Source organism: Ornithorhynchus anatinus, chromosome 19 (genome assembly GCF_004115215.2).
Source record: "Ornithorhynchus anatinus isolate Pmale09 chromosome 19, mOrnAna1.pri.v4, whole genome shotgun sequence".
In the NCBI taxonomy this organism is placed as follows: Eukaryota; Metazoa; Chordata; class Mammalia; order Monotremata; family Ornithorhynchidae; genus Ornithorhynchus; species Ornithorhynchus anatinus.
Window position 1 is genome coordinate 2,685,429 of NC_041746.1, and position 15,001 is coordinate 2,700,429.

The 15,001-nt window shown below is 49.3% G+C and overlaps 1 protein-coding gene across 1 annotated transcript in view; it reads left to right on the forward strand.

The window, feature by feature from the left end:
* Nucleotides 1–15,001, forward strand: part of FMN2 (formin 2) — a 129,810-nt gene that overhangs the window by 95,728 nt on the left and 19,081 nt on the right. The window contains exon 17 of the mRNA XM_039914856.1: nt 11,755–11,806. Within this exon, the coding sequence (XP_039770790.1) occupies nt 11,755–11,806 (52 nt within the window). The remainder of the gene's footprint in view (nt 1–11,754; nt 11,807–15,001) is intronic.

A 15,001-nucleotide genomic window follows, 5' to 3' on the forward strand; every position in this document is an offset into this window, starting at 1 on the left:
TTGAAATCTCCAGTTCTGCCATGACACGTGTTTCCAATACGTGTTTTGGCCAGAATGCGATCAGGGAATTAGGAAGCGTTCTTCCGACACGGCGAGCCTGTCTGGGCCCGGCCCAACGGAGGGCTCGAGCGCATGTGTGTTTGGGCGTTTGCACCTGCATGTGTGTGTGTACACACGTGTTTGGGCATGTGCAAATCATGCGAGCATATGTTTGCTCGCACGCGGCACCGACCGGAGAGCGTGCCGCCTGGGTTTTCCTCCCTGTGGGATTCTGGGTGGACACAGCCCTGCAGACGTCCGGTTTCCCTGAAGCCTTTTTACTCATAAGCGTTGAATTGTGTCCAACCTGATGAGCTTGTATCTACCCCAGCGGTTAGTACAGTCCACGCACGGTAAGCACTTACCAAATACTGTAATTATTATTATTAGTATTACCCCCAGAGCTTAGAACAGGGCCTGTAATAAGCGCTTAGGAAATACCTTAAAAAATAAAACAAAAAATCGCCGATGGTCCGTCGGAGACGCTTCATGATAATAATGTTGGTATTTGGTAAGCGCTTACTATGTGCAGAGCACTGTTCTAAGCGCTGGGGGAGATACAAGGTAATCAGGTCGTCCCACGTGAGGCTCACAGTCTTCATCCCCATTTTACAGATGAGGGAACTGAGGCCCGGAGAAGTGAAGTGACTCGCCCACAGTCACACAGCTGACAAGTGGCAGAGCTGGGAGTCGAACCCGTGACCTCTGACTCCGAAGCCCGGGCTTTTCCCACTGAGCCACGCTGCTTCCCAGAACTTTAGAGCAGGTTGTCGCGTTCTGGGAAAATTCTCGGTCCCCCGATCTTTCTTTCCAAGGTACCCATTAAGCGCTTTCCACATGCCAGCCACTGTTAAATCTTCTAGACTAAGCTCTTTGTGTGGGCAGGGAATGCGTCTGTTAACTCTGTTATTTTGTATTCTTCCAAACTCTTCGTACAGTGCTCTGCACACAGTAAGCACTGTGATTGATTGATTGGTAGGTACAAGGTAATCAGGTCTCACGCGGGGCTTACAGTGTTCGGGCCCATTTTACAGATGAGGGAACTGAGGCCCAGAGAAGTGAAGCGACTTGTCCAAGGCACACAGCGGGCAGGCGGAGGAGCCACAATTAGAACCCAGGTCCTGCTGACTCCCAGGCCCGTGCTCTTTCCGCTAGGCCTCGCTGCTTCTCCGTCCTTTGTGTTTGAAGGTTAAACGACCGTAGGTGAGGTCTTTTTTAATGTTGGTATTTGTTAAGCGCTTACTCTGTGCGGAGCACTGTTCTAAGCACTGGGGGAGATACAGGGTCATCAGATTGTCCCAGCTGAGGCTCACGGTCTTAATTCCCATTTTACAGATGAGGGAACTGAGGCACAGGGAAGTTAAGTGACATGCCCACAGTCACACAGCTGACAAGTGGCAGAGCCGGGATTCGAACCCATGAGTTGTTAACTGAGCGTGTGGCGGTGGCCGAGAAATCACAGCATCAACCGGCAGAATCTTCCACTTTGGGTAAACGCCAATATCTTCTGCAGTGCTCTGTAGCCGACTAATCGCCACCAGTGTTTGATGACAGTTAAGTCGCACCTTTGCCTTCTCGTCGGCCGGCAAAATAATTCCAATTCCCCTAGCTTTCCTTCAGAGCCTTTAATCTCCACGTACCCCAAGCCCATGTTAATTTAAGGAACCACGCAGCCGTCAGTATTATACAATAGGGGCTAAATTAATCGCGAGACTCTTCGGCTCGGGGAGGAGCCCAAATCAAAAAGAAATCGATCAACCAGAAGAGAATACCAGTCGGCCATTATTTAGATGAACCTAACCGGAGGCCCGGGGTAAGTTACAGTGGGTGTTAATGAAAGGAGGAGGAAAGGGAATAAAAAAACGAAAAAGAAAAACCCAGAGTGAGACTCTTGTGTCAAAATTAAAACACTGTAATTAGAGTGCCCTGAAGAGTATTGTATAAAGATTCTGGAGAGAATATTTTGGGAAAGTGCATCAGAGGATGTGAAGTCCTTGCAAAGAGTTCGGGGAATTCGCTGCTCTAGAAAGGAAATAATCGAGTTGGCGGCCTTCTGAAAATAAAGGATCTGAAATACCTTGCGTTTTGAAATCCTTTGTTTGCACTAGGTAGGATTGAATTCAGACTTGAAAGAGGCCATGTTTAAAGCAGATTTTGTTTTCTTTCCCCCGCTCCGGTGTTTGACAGGCTTTTGATCTCCATAGGTTTTTCTAAGGGCTTTTGTTGTTTATGTCTCTAGAATAATCGATGGGTCTTTTCAGCTAGAATTCACACTCGGGTCAAACGAAGAAAGGAGCAGGATGATTTCTGTCCAAGGGAGTGGGGAGCAGAGGTACTCTCCGTTTGAAGGAAATTAAAATCGGGATGGCAGCGTGGCCTTTTGAAACCGGTCGGCCATTTCTGGAGGAAGGCGAGTTTTTCAGGAGAGGAGGAGAGTTGAAATCGACTCACGTAGAAGGAATTTTTATTGCCGATTAGTCCTGGCATACACAATGCTTTCGGTCAGGTTAGGTTACTCCAGAGTGAGATTAACCTATTCAACGTTAGTAAGCCGTTATTCCCTTTTGATATCGGGGCTGTGACCAAACTGGAAAGGCCCTGAAATGTTTTTGTGTGTGTGTGTGTGTGTGTTGGGGGCGGGGGGGAAAGGGTTGATTAGGGGAGAGGGAGAAGTTGAGTATTGGCTTATAAACTCAGCCGCAGTCACGGAAAGATTTGGTGTTTTATACGATGGGCTAAAAGTGACCCACTAGCGCCTGGTTTACCTGTTGGGGTGAAGGAACCGTGGCCCAGAGTCGCTTGCTTAATGGCCAGGATTCACGGTGACAGAATAAAGCAAGAGAAGCGTCACGTGGTCTTGCATCGTGTTCCAGAAAAAGTAGACTGCCAATGTGGTGGTTTCTGTTTCTGTTTGGTTATTTCACCATTTTCCCCTAACCTTACCCTCCATGTCGGTGGATTTTTTTTGGATTGCAGAAAGAGCAGGAACACAATAGATGGGGAGGAAGCAAGAGAGCATCGAAGAATTAGCTTCAAAAGATCAGGAGTCTCACCGGGACGCCGTCAGGCTAGTGGCCCGGCCTCCCCAGAACCTAAGACGCTTAGAGCGCTGCGTGATGATTTCCCTTTTTTAATGGTATTTATAAAATGCTTACGGTGTACTAAGTACTGGGGTAGATTCAAGACGATCGGGTTGAACACAGTCCATGTCCCCCATGGGGCTCTCAGTCTTAATCCTCAGTTTTCAGATGAGATAGTGGAAGCCCAGAGAAGTGAAGAGATCGTCCGAGGTTGCACAACAAGCAAGTGGCCGAGCCGGGATTAGAACTCAGGTCCTCCGACTCCCAGGGCCGGGCTAATTCTACGAGGCCACACAAGCGCTTGCTAGGTGCCGAGCACTGGGGTGGATTCGAGCAAATCCGGTTGGACCCAGTCCCTGTCCCACATGGGGCTTACATTTTAGTGACTTCCTCTCCTGCCAGACGGTCAGCTCCTCGAGGGGAGGGATCGTAACTACTAATTTAGGGGTGCTCTCCCAAGTGCTTAGTGCAGCGCTCAGCACAGAGGAAGCACCCGCTGAATACCGTCGACAGATCGGTGGAATTATTAGGCAGGCGTCAAGGAGCTTGGTCTGTGTTTCGTTTGACCTCGTGGAATCTTCCAGTTTCTTCGGTCAGAACATTTCTCCGCTGATAACCGGCCACCTCGGCCCCGTCAATCGTATCTATCGAGCGCTTCAAAGACCGTGAACCCCGTGTGCGACAGGGACGATATCCAACCTAATTAGCTTGTATCTATCCCAGCGCTTAGCACGGTGCCCGGCACAGGTTAAGCATCTGAACAAATGCCATCTTTATTTTTATTAATAATGTTGGTATTCGTTAAGCGCTCACTATGTGCCGAGCACTGGTCTAAGCGCTGGGGTAGACGCAGGGGAATCGGGTTGTCCCACGTGGGGCTCGCAGTCTTAATCCCCGTTTTACAGATGAGGTCACTGAGGCACCGAGAAGTTAAGCGACTTGCCCAAAGTCACACAGCTGACAAGTGGCCGAGCGGGGATTCGAACCCATGATCTCTGCCTCCAAAGCCCGTGCTCTTTCCGTAGCGGGTAAACCACAGGCCTGGGAGTCGGAAGGAGCCGGGTTCTAATCCCGGCCCTGCCACGCGTCTGCTGGGTGGCCTAGGGCAAGTCACTTCACTTCTTCGAGCTTCAGTTACCTCATCCGTAAAATGGGGGTGAAGATTGCAAGTCCCCTGTGGGACATGGTCGGTGTCCAACTCCGATTTGCCTGTGCCCACCCCGGCGTTTAGTACCCAGTGCCTGGCTCTTAAGTATGTGCTTAAGAAGTACCAGGGTCATCGTTATTATCAGAGAAGCGGCGTGGCTCAGTGGAAAGAGGCTGGGCTTCAGAGTCAGAGGTCACGGGTTCGACTCCTGGCTCTGCCACTTGTCAGCTGTGTGACTGTGGGCAAATCCCTTCACTTCTCTGTGCCTCAGTTACCTCATCTGTAAAATGGGAACTAACCGTGAGCCTCACGTGGGACAACCTGAGTCCCCTGTATCTCCCCCAGTGCTTAGAACAGTGCTCCGCACAGAGTAAGCGCTTAACAAATACCGACATTATTATCATTATTATTATCAAGCACTGGGGAGAGTCCAATATAAGAGCCGCATCCCTACCCACAACGAGCTTCCAGTCTAGAGGGAGAGATCATTTCCCCGCCCCGCATCAGCTCCAGACCAGAACCCAGCACTCTCCGTCCCCAGAGGTTCCCTCCGCTGGGCCGTGGCTTTTACCTGAATTGTTTTTTGAAAAGACGCACCTCATCTTTCATAGAATCCCCCGCTTTCAAGCTGTTGGAAGTAGAAAAATGGGAACGTTCCTTTTCGTGAGACCAATGAAGCCTGGTTTTTTTTTTTTGTTTTGTTCTGTTTCGCCTCCCCATCCTTTTGCAATTCAGAAATACCTCACGGGACTTTTCTGTCGCTTTCCCTTCTGCTTCTCCAAAAACTTCTCCACAAGAAAGAAACCAAAGATGGAAAATTGCAGCTAAGAACCGGAGAATTTTTTTTTGGAAAAAGAGAATAAATCTGTAAGCACAAGACTATAATTAAAAGGGTGTTGAAACCTCTGTTCTCTAAAACGTACAGCCTTTGGTATTGGAAATGCTATACTTAGGGATGAAGTGATGGTGAAAGCAGTGGATATTTAAATGCACACACGCACACAATCGCACATATGCAAACACGTGCACCCCAATCCATGTGCTCACGCGCGCGTACACACACACACGAAGCACGGGAGTGTATTTCAATAATAATTGCGGGATTCTGTGAAGAGCTATGTTCTAAACGCTGGGATAGATCCAAGAAACTCTAGACTATTAACTCCCGTGGGCAGGGAACCTGTCTTCCAACTCTGTTAATTTGAATTCTCCCAAGCGCTTAGTACAGCGTTCTGCACACCGTAAGCGCTGAATAAATCTGATGGATAATCAAGTCACAGTGCCCGTCTCACCTGGCAGTCACAGTCTAAATGGGAGGGAGAACGGGTATTGGAATTTCCCTTTTCCAGATGAGGACACCGAGGCACAAAGCGGTCAAATGACTTGCCCTAGCGATAGGCGACAGAAGTGGGAATAGAAGACAGGTCCACGTGGACTCTGGGTCGACGTTCATTCCGCCAGGCTGGGCTGCAGAGAGCATTCCTCAAGGGAGGGAGGGATCTGTCACCTCTCCCTACCCAAGAGGAGGCATCCCGACTGTCCAGGGAGGTGCAGTGTCCTGTCTGTCTGAGGGAGAATGTCCTGACTGTCCGGGAGGGTGGGGGGCATCCTGCCTGTCCAAGAGGCGTTGTCCTAACTTTCCCAGAGGGTTCTCCTCCCTGTCCAGGAAGGGGAATCCTGCCTTTCCAAGAGGGGGCATCCTGACCGTCCAAGAAAGCGTCTCCGAAACCCAGATGGTGCCATCCATTTTCAACCTTGGGGCTCTGGCTTCTCCCTGCCCTTTACCAGCTCGAAAGTGTTGTGGACTGGGGTGACTCGGAGCTTAGCGCGGTGCTCTGCGCACCACAGACTGGAGCTCCTCGAGGGCAGGGAGCGTGTCTACTTTATCGTACTCTCCCAAGCTCTTAGTACCGTGATCTGCACGGAGTAAACACTCAGAGAATTGATTGATACGTGATGGCTTTGGAGAAGAGGTGGGACTAATAATAATAATGTTGGTATTTGTTAAGCGCTTACTATGTGCCGAGCCCTGTTCTAAGCGCTGGGGGAGACACAGGGGAATCAGGTCGTCCCACGTGAGGCTCACGGTTAATCCCCATTTTACAGATGAGGTAACTGAGGCACAGAGAAGTGAAGTGACTCGCCCACAGTCACACAGCTGACAAACGGCAGAGCCGGGAGTCGAACCCATGACCTCTGACTCCATAGCCCAGGCTCTTTCCACTAAGCCGCGCTGCTTCCAGTAATAATGTTGGTATTTGTTAAGCGCTTACTATGTGCAGACCACTGTTCTAAGCGCTGGGGGAGATACAGGGTAATCAACTTCTCCCACGTGAAGCTCACAGTTAATCCCCATATTACAGATGAGGTAACCGAGGCACAGAGAAGTGAAGCGACTCGCCCACAGTCACACAGCTGACAAGTGGCAGAGCCGGGAGTCGAACCCGTGACCTCTGACTCCGAAGCCCAGGCTCTTTCCACTGAGCCACGCTGCTTCCCTGTTCCCTGCTTCCCTGACTCCCATGGATGGTATTTTTAATGATATTTATGGGATTTGTTAAACGCTTACTATGTTCTGGAGTAGATACAAGCCACGTGGGGCTCCCGCTCTTAATCCCCATTTCACAGACGAGGGAACTGAGGCCACGAGAACGTAAGCGATTTGCCCAGTGTCTCATAACGGACAAGTAGCAGAGCCGGGATTAGAACCCAGGTCCTTCTTAATCCCAGGCTCGTCCCTCTAGGCCTCACTGCCTCCCCAGATTGCAGATCAGACAGCGTGTCCGTGCTGGGGGGAACAATCCGCGCAACTGCTGGGATTGTCGATTCTGCCGTCAGGAACTGAAAGGGGGAAACCGTAAGGGTGGTTTCTTTGATCTCCCGGCGAGCTGTTTATAGTGGCTGATTGCGGTGCTGAGCCACACAAATCCCCCTGGCTTCTAAATCCCGACAAAGCCACGGCGCGGAGAAACCAAACACGGCGCTCTGCCCCTTGGGATGAGCTCTCGGGGCTGCGCCGAGGATCGGAGCCCCGCTGGGGTGTCGGAAATAGCCCGAATCCCCCCTCATTCCCGCTCGTCTGTGGGAAAGGACGTTCCTTTTTTTATTTTTAAATGGTATTTGTTAAGCGCTTACTGTGAACCAGTCACTGTATTAAGCCCTGAGGCAGATATACGATAATCAGGTTGGACACGGGCCCTGTCCCACGTGGGGCTCATAGTCTTAGTCCCCGTCTTACAGTTGAGGGCACTGAGGTACGGAGAATAGAAATAATAACAACTGTGGTATTTGCTAAGCGCTTACTTTGTGCCAGGCCCTGCACTAAGCACGGGAGTGGATACAAAGCAAATCGCGTTGGACGCAGTCCCCGTTCGACGTGAAGCTCACGGTCTCCTTCCCCATTTTCCAGATGAGGGAACTGAGGCACGGAGAAGTGAGGTGACCTGCCCTCGGTCGCTCCCTAGACAGAGGCGGAAGTTATCAGTGTTGATGCCACTCGTCTGCCGGGTGACCTCGGTCAAGTCCCTTCGCTTCTCTGAGCCTCAGTTACCTCATCTGGAAAATGGGGATCAAGACTTTGAGCCCCCTGTGAGATAGGGATGGGTCCGACCTAATTGATTTGAGATACTCCAGCGCTTAGTACGGTGCCTGCCATATGTGAAGTGATTGACAAATATCGCTTTAAAAAAAAATCAATCACCCCGAAAAGCAGCATCACTTAGTGGATAAAGCATGGGCCAGGGAGTTAGAAGGACCTGCGTTCTAATTCCCGCTCTGCCACTTGTCTGCTGAGTGACCGTGGGAAAGTCACTTCTTTGCGCCTCAGTTACCCTCTCTGTAAAATGGGGATTGAGACGGCGAACTCCGTGTGGGACTGGGACTGTGTTCTACCTGATGAGCTCTTATCTACCCCAGCACTTAAGTAAGCACTTAACAACTACCGTTAAAAAAATCAATCAATACCAGTGATTGATTAATAAAGTCATCCAACTCGGTGACCCTCTTTGATGGGGAAGCTTTTTTTCTTTTCTTTTTTTAATGGTACTTGTTCAGCACTTATGTGCGAGGCACTGTACTAAATGCTGGGATAGTTACAAGCTAATCGGACCGGACACAGTCCCTGTCCCATATGGGGATCACAGTCTAAGTCAAAGAGGGACTTTGCGTCCCCATTTCACAGATGACAGATCCGAGGCCCAGAGAAGTTAAGTGACTTGCCGAGGGTCACAAGCAGTCAAGTAATGGATCGGGGATTAGAACCCGGCTCTTCTGAGTCCCCGGCCCTTGCTTTTTCCACTAGGCTATGCTGCTTCCTGCAGAAGGACTGGAACATTAACCAACCCGTCAGCTTTTGCATAATGACATCGCTAAAGGGAGAATCGGCCTTTTTTTATGAGGCCCCATCGAAGCCTACGAATCCAGCGAAGCTCTTTGAAAAGCTCCGCTGACTTTGTATTCCTAGGGAGGAGTGGAAGAGAAGCGGCGTGGCCTAGTGGAAAGAACGCGGGAGTCAAAGGACCTGCGTTCTAATCCCGGCTCTGCCAACTGCTTGCTCTGTGACCTTAGACAGGTCACTTCCCTTCTCTGTGCCTCAGTTCTCCTGCTCTCCCACCTACTTAGACAGTAAGCCCCATGCGAGACAAGGACTGTGTCCAACCTAATCAACTTGTATCTGCCCCAGCCCTCTGAGCAGTGCCTGACACATCGTAAGCACTTACCAGTGCCACGATAAGAAAAACAGCGTTCCGATTTCAGCGGAGTCTGTCCACGTTCCATTCTTCCTCGCCCGGCTCCTGGATGGAAATGTTTGTGATACCAGGCGGGCCTGAGCAGATTTTTATGGTGCAGTGTGTTCCCACTGGAGCCCTTTCAAAGAATAAATCATGGAGCATGTGTCCCATCTCTTTTATTCCGTAAACAGTTGACCTGTAGGCTTATGTAAACCATCAGATGGGCAGAGGGAGGGCGTCAGCGCGGGGGAAAAGAAAAATTCTACCGCCAGCTCCGGGGAGCCTGTCGAAGCCGTAGCGGTCCTGGTGGGGGGCCGGGAGGTGTGACACCCGCTTACATCCCCTTCCCAGATACTGTACAGACGTCCAAAATCTCCATCCCGGGCCAGGAAAACGCTAACCAGTGTGAGCTCTCCTCTCGGACTCCAGAGAGACCGATGCAACTCCGCTGCTCCCAAACAATCGTTATTCGAATGCAACCTCTTGACCGAGTTTTGCCTCGTGACTGTCTTTTTTTTTCCCTACTCTTCACACGTTTGCATCCCACGCGGACATGCAGAGATATACACGTGCACCCGTGTAAGAGAAGGACACCACGCGCGCCCCGGAATAATGCGGCTGAAAGGGAAACTCTCTCTTGAACCACCTTAGCCCTGGGCCCCTCTGGTGGGTGTTGGGGCATTTCAGGGAGACCTGCCAAATGGGGTTGACACCTGACCTTCCTCTTTTTTCTATTTTTATTATGGTATTTGTTAAGGGCTTACTGTGTTGTCAAACACTGTTCTAAGCGCTGGGGTAGGTACAAGTTAATCCCATTGGACACAGTCCCTGTCCCCCACGGAGCTCACATTCCAAGTAGGAGGGAGAACGGGGTTTGAATTCCCCTTTTACACTTGAGGAAACTGAGACAGGTATTGAATTCCCTTCTTGCAGTTGAGGAAACAGAGGCCCGGAGAGGTGAAGTGACTTACCCAAGGTCACACAGCACGTAATTGACAGAGCTGGGATTGGAACTCAGGTCCTCTGACTTCCAGACCCGGGCTCGTTCCCACAGGGCCTCGTTGCTTCTCCTCTTCAGTCCAGCCTGGCCCCTTTCCTTCCTAGATCACTTCGGTTGGGTCGCTCTCGGGGACTGGAGAGCACATTTTTTGTTTTGTTTCATTGTCAAAGGCACTTGTTCAGCACTGACTACGTACCAGCTTACTAAGCGGTGGGGTGGATACAAGGTAATCAAGTTGGACACAGTCCCTGTCCCACTGGGACTCACAGTCTTAATCCCCATTTTCCAGATGAGGGAACTGAGGGCCAGAGAAGTTAAGTGACTTGCCCGTGGTCACAAGGCAGACAAGTGACGGAGCCAGGAGTAGAACAGAGGTCCTCTGATGTCCAGACTTTTCCCCTGGGCTATTCTGCTTCTCTGTGGAGAAGCATCTGTGGCCCAGAGCTAGTCTGCAGACAAGCAGCGTAGCTCAGTGGAAAGAGCACGGGCTTGTGAGTCAGAGGACTCTAATCCCGGCTCCGTCACTTGTCTGCTGTGTGACCTTGGGCAAACCACTTCACTTTCCAGTCCCTCAGTTACCCCATCTGTAAAATGGGGATGAACACTGTGAGCCCCACGTGGAACAACCTGATTACCTTGTATCTGCCCTAGCGCTTAGTGCTTGGCCCATAATCAGCTCTTAACAAAATACCATTATTTATTTTAGTTACCAACACGATTCCCAAAATCGGACATTTCAGACTCCAGGTCTTGCCATCATTCCAAGAATTCTCTCTTCCTGTGTTTCCATCTTCACCTTGGGGTTATAATAATGATCATAACTGGGGTATCCTGAACGGGTCCTCATTTGGCAGTTGGGGGAACTGAGGCACAGAAAAGTGAAGTAACTTGCCCCAGGTCATACACAGCAGGCAAAAAGCTGATCCCAGATTAGAACCCAGGTCTTCTGATGCCCAGTGTGGAGCTTTTTGTAGGACGATTCTCTTTACTTCGAAGTGAGCCCAGGGACATTCCATTTAGGAGTGCCGGTCGGGCTGTTGGTTGAGGATTTTGTTAGAAAAAAAAATGCAGTCAACCTTTCAAACCCATGGTGAATTGGAGGGGGTGGGTTTAGCCCTCTGACACACGGAACCAATCAGTGGGATTTATCAAGTGCTCACTATAGGCAGAGCACTGTACTAAGCATTCGGGAGAGGACAGTGCCACAGAGTGAATGAACACGTTCCCTGCCCACAGGAAGCTTCCATTTTAGGTCCTTCAGTGAGACGAGCTCTGTAAATATCAGTTAATGCAATGTAGAATCCTAATATTCTGCGCTATCCAGCATTTTGGGTTGAGTTGGGGATTTCCACACTCCCTTCACGGGAGCTCCAAAATTGAGATAGCCTATGCAAGTCTTCTCCTACCCCACAGAATCCTCGTGAATTCCTTGCACGAAGCATCTAGTCAACTATAAGTTGATTGTGGGTAGGGATCGTGTCAGTTTATTGTTGTACCGTACTCTCCCAAGCGCTTAGTACAGTGTTCTGCACGCGGGAACCATTCAGTAAAGACGATTAAATGAACGAACGAATCTTTGGTCAAATGGGAAGAACTCTCGATAGTAATAACGCAAGCAGTTAAGTCTCTGCCCTGAAGGATGAAAAGTGGGTGGGTTGTTCTAACTCCCTGCAAGAGAGGTGGGTCGGGGTAGCCTGATGAACATGAAATGTCTTAAACATTTTCATCATCTGTTCCTCTCTCCTACCTTGTATGCAGCAAAAATCGACCAAGAAGCTGAGGAGAACTCCCTGTCGGAGGCTCATAAATGGTGAGAAAAAACTCCGCTTTATGCACTGTGATTTGGGGCAATCAGTCCGTCAAGGGTATTTATTAAGGGCCTGGGATCTGACGGGAGGCAAGAGAGCCCCATTCAGCCTTAATGGCGGGAGGCCTCAGTTACCTCAGCGGCAAAATGGGGATTAAGACAGAGAAGCAGTGCGGCCTAGTGGATAGAGCGTGGGCCTGGGAGCTGGAAGGATCTAGGTTCAGGGCCTACGGGGCACATGGTTCTGGTGGGGAAGGGGAAGGCGGATGTCGGGTGAGCTTCTCAGGGAGGAGGGAATGGAAAGTGTCCTCAAGCCCTGAGGATCAGATTCTGGTTTTTCCACCCACACCCCAACCTGGAGAAGCGACCTAATCGAAAGAGCACGGGCCTGGAAGTCAGAGGACCTGGGTTCTAATCCCATCTCTGCCAATTGCTTGATGTGGGACCCTGGGCAAGTCACTTAACTTCTCTGTGGCTCCATTTCCTCAACTATAAAATGGGGATTCAATCCCTATTCTCCCTCCTGATTAGAATGGGAGCCCCATGCGGGGCAGGGACTGTGTATGACCCAAAGAGCCTGTTCCTTGTCCCAGCGTTTAGAACAGTGTGTGACACATAAGTGCTTAACAAATGCCATTAAAAAGAAATGCCTAACCACCAACGCCCCTGCTCTTTGTCCCTGGAGGAGTCCACCCCGGACCAGAACTGAAGTATAAGGGGACCAGCAAGATGTCAATAAAATTACTTCCTCCTAACAGGTCCCTTACCCTTGATGGTAATTCAAGTCAGTTTCATTGGTCGGTTTTTTTATATGTTTGTTTTTTTGCAAAATCCTCTTTTGTTTCAAAAGTGAAGTGAAAAATGGGCAAAAGAAACACAGTGCTCAGAGTCGGATAAGAAGCAAAGGTGAATGAAATCGAGGTCGTCAATCACCCATACATTAATTTAGCACTGTGTGTGAGAGAGAGAGAGAGAAAGAGAGTCAGAAGGAGGGCTTTCTAATTGTGTGTGTGTATATGTAAAGGGCTTATATTTTTGTGTGTGTGTGTTTATAAAGTGCTTTATAATTTTGTGTGTGCATGTAGAGGGTTTTAAAATGACATATGTATGTAAAGGGATTTATAATTTTGTGCGTGCATCTAGAGGGCTTTAAAATTGCGTGTGTATGTGTGTGTAAAGGACTTTATAATTTTGTGTGTGTATGTAGAGGGCTTTATAATTTTGTGTGTGTGTGCATGTGTAAAGGGCTGTATAATTTTGTGTGTGTATGTAGAAGGATTCATTCATTCATTCATTCAATAGTATTTATTGAGCGCTCACTATGTGCAGAACACTGTACTAAGCGCTTGGGATGAACAAGTCGGCAACAGATAGAGGCTGTCCCTGCCGTTTGACGGGTTTACGGTCCGATCGGGGGAGACGGACAGACGAGAACGATGGCGATAAATAGAGTCGAGGGGAAGAACATCTCGTAAAAACAATGGCAACTAAATAGAATCGAGGCGATGTACAACTCATTAACAAAATAAATAGGGTAATGGAAATATATACAGTTGAGCGGACGAGTACAGTGCCGTGGGGAGGGGAAGGGAGAGGTGGAGGAGCAGAGGGAAAAGGGGAAAAAGAGGATTCATAATTTGTGTGTGTGCGTGTGTGTGTAAAGGGCTGTATAATTTTGTGTGTCTATGTAGAAGGATTTATAATTTGTGTGTGTGTGTAAAGGTCTTTATAATTTTCTGTGTGCATGTTCCTAAAGGGCTTTCTATCTGTGGGCAGCCAGGACTGGACTTCACATATTTGGAGCGGTCTTTGGGTATTTGTCAATGGAATGATCTGTTAGTGTGATCAGGCTATGCGTGGGGATGGAAAAATACCATCACATCCTCTGCAAGCAAGTTTGAGCGCCACTTCCCAGCTCTTCCCACGGGACAGCAGAGCACGATTTCCCTCCTAACCAAATAGAAAACGGTGGGCAGGGAAGAGGGGTACCACCGCCGTTCTGTCGTACTCTCTCCAAAGTACAGTGCTCTGCACACAGTAGGCGCTCAATAAATATCATCGATGAATTGGTAACGTCTGCCTCCCCCTCTAAACTGTAAGCTCGATGTTGGCGGGGAATGTGTCTACCAACTCTTTCATATTATAATGCATGTTGTATACAGTGAGTTCTGAATAAATACGATCGACTGTTGAGCGCTTACAGCGTGCAGAGCACTGGGCTAAGCACATGGAGAGAGGGCAACGCAACAAGAAACAGACGCATTCCCTGGCCACAATGAGCTTACAGTAAAAACCACCGTTTGAAGAAAAAACCCTGAAAATCTTCCCCCGATCCAATTCAAGATATAAGGATGATATTTCAAATCAGACTTTGGCTTTTAACGGCGGCCAAGATGTGGACCAATCCGGATCTCTGAGCCCCTGCTTTTTCAAGAAAATCGTATCACAGATTGCTCTTGTCCAAGATTGGCTAACACCTGTTGACACAGTGTCATTATTTCCTATTCCTCAGAAGCTTCCCGTTACTACTCTGTCCCTGTGGTATATAGAGACCCTCGTTTCCCACAGTAAATAGTGGCGTCGAAGGCGGGGCGGACTGAAGGGCGTGGAAGTGGGAGAGAGTGGACATTTGCATTAAGTATAATTTACCGGTGACTTTCTGGAATTTATTAATTTATATTAATGCCCGTCTCCCCCTGCAGACTGTAAGCTCCTTGTGAGCACGGGACATGTCTGCCAACTCCGTCGCTTTGCATTCCCCCAGGCACTTAATACAGCGCTCTGGATACTATATAAGCGCTCAGAAATACCACCGAATGAATGCAGTGTGGTTTAGCGGATAGAGCCCGGGCCTGGGAGTCAGAAGGGCCTCCAAGCGCTTAGTACAGTGCTCTGCACATAGTAAGCGCTCAACAGATACTATTGAATGAAAGGACCTGGGTTCTAATCCCAGTCCACCACATCCGCCGGGTGACCTTGGGGAAGTCACTTCACTTCTCTGGGCCTCAGGTACCTCATCCGCAAAATGGAGATTAACAGGGTGAGCCCCATACGGGACAGGGACTGTGTCCAATCTGATTGACGTGTATCCACCCCGCCGCTTAGTACAGAGCTTGGCATGTAGTACAGAGCTTGGCAAGCACTCAACAAATGCCATAAAATCATAAAAAAGCACTTAACAAATGCCATCAAACCCTA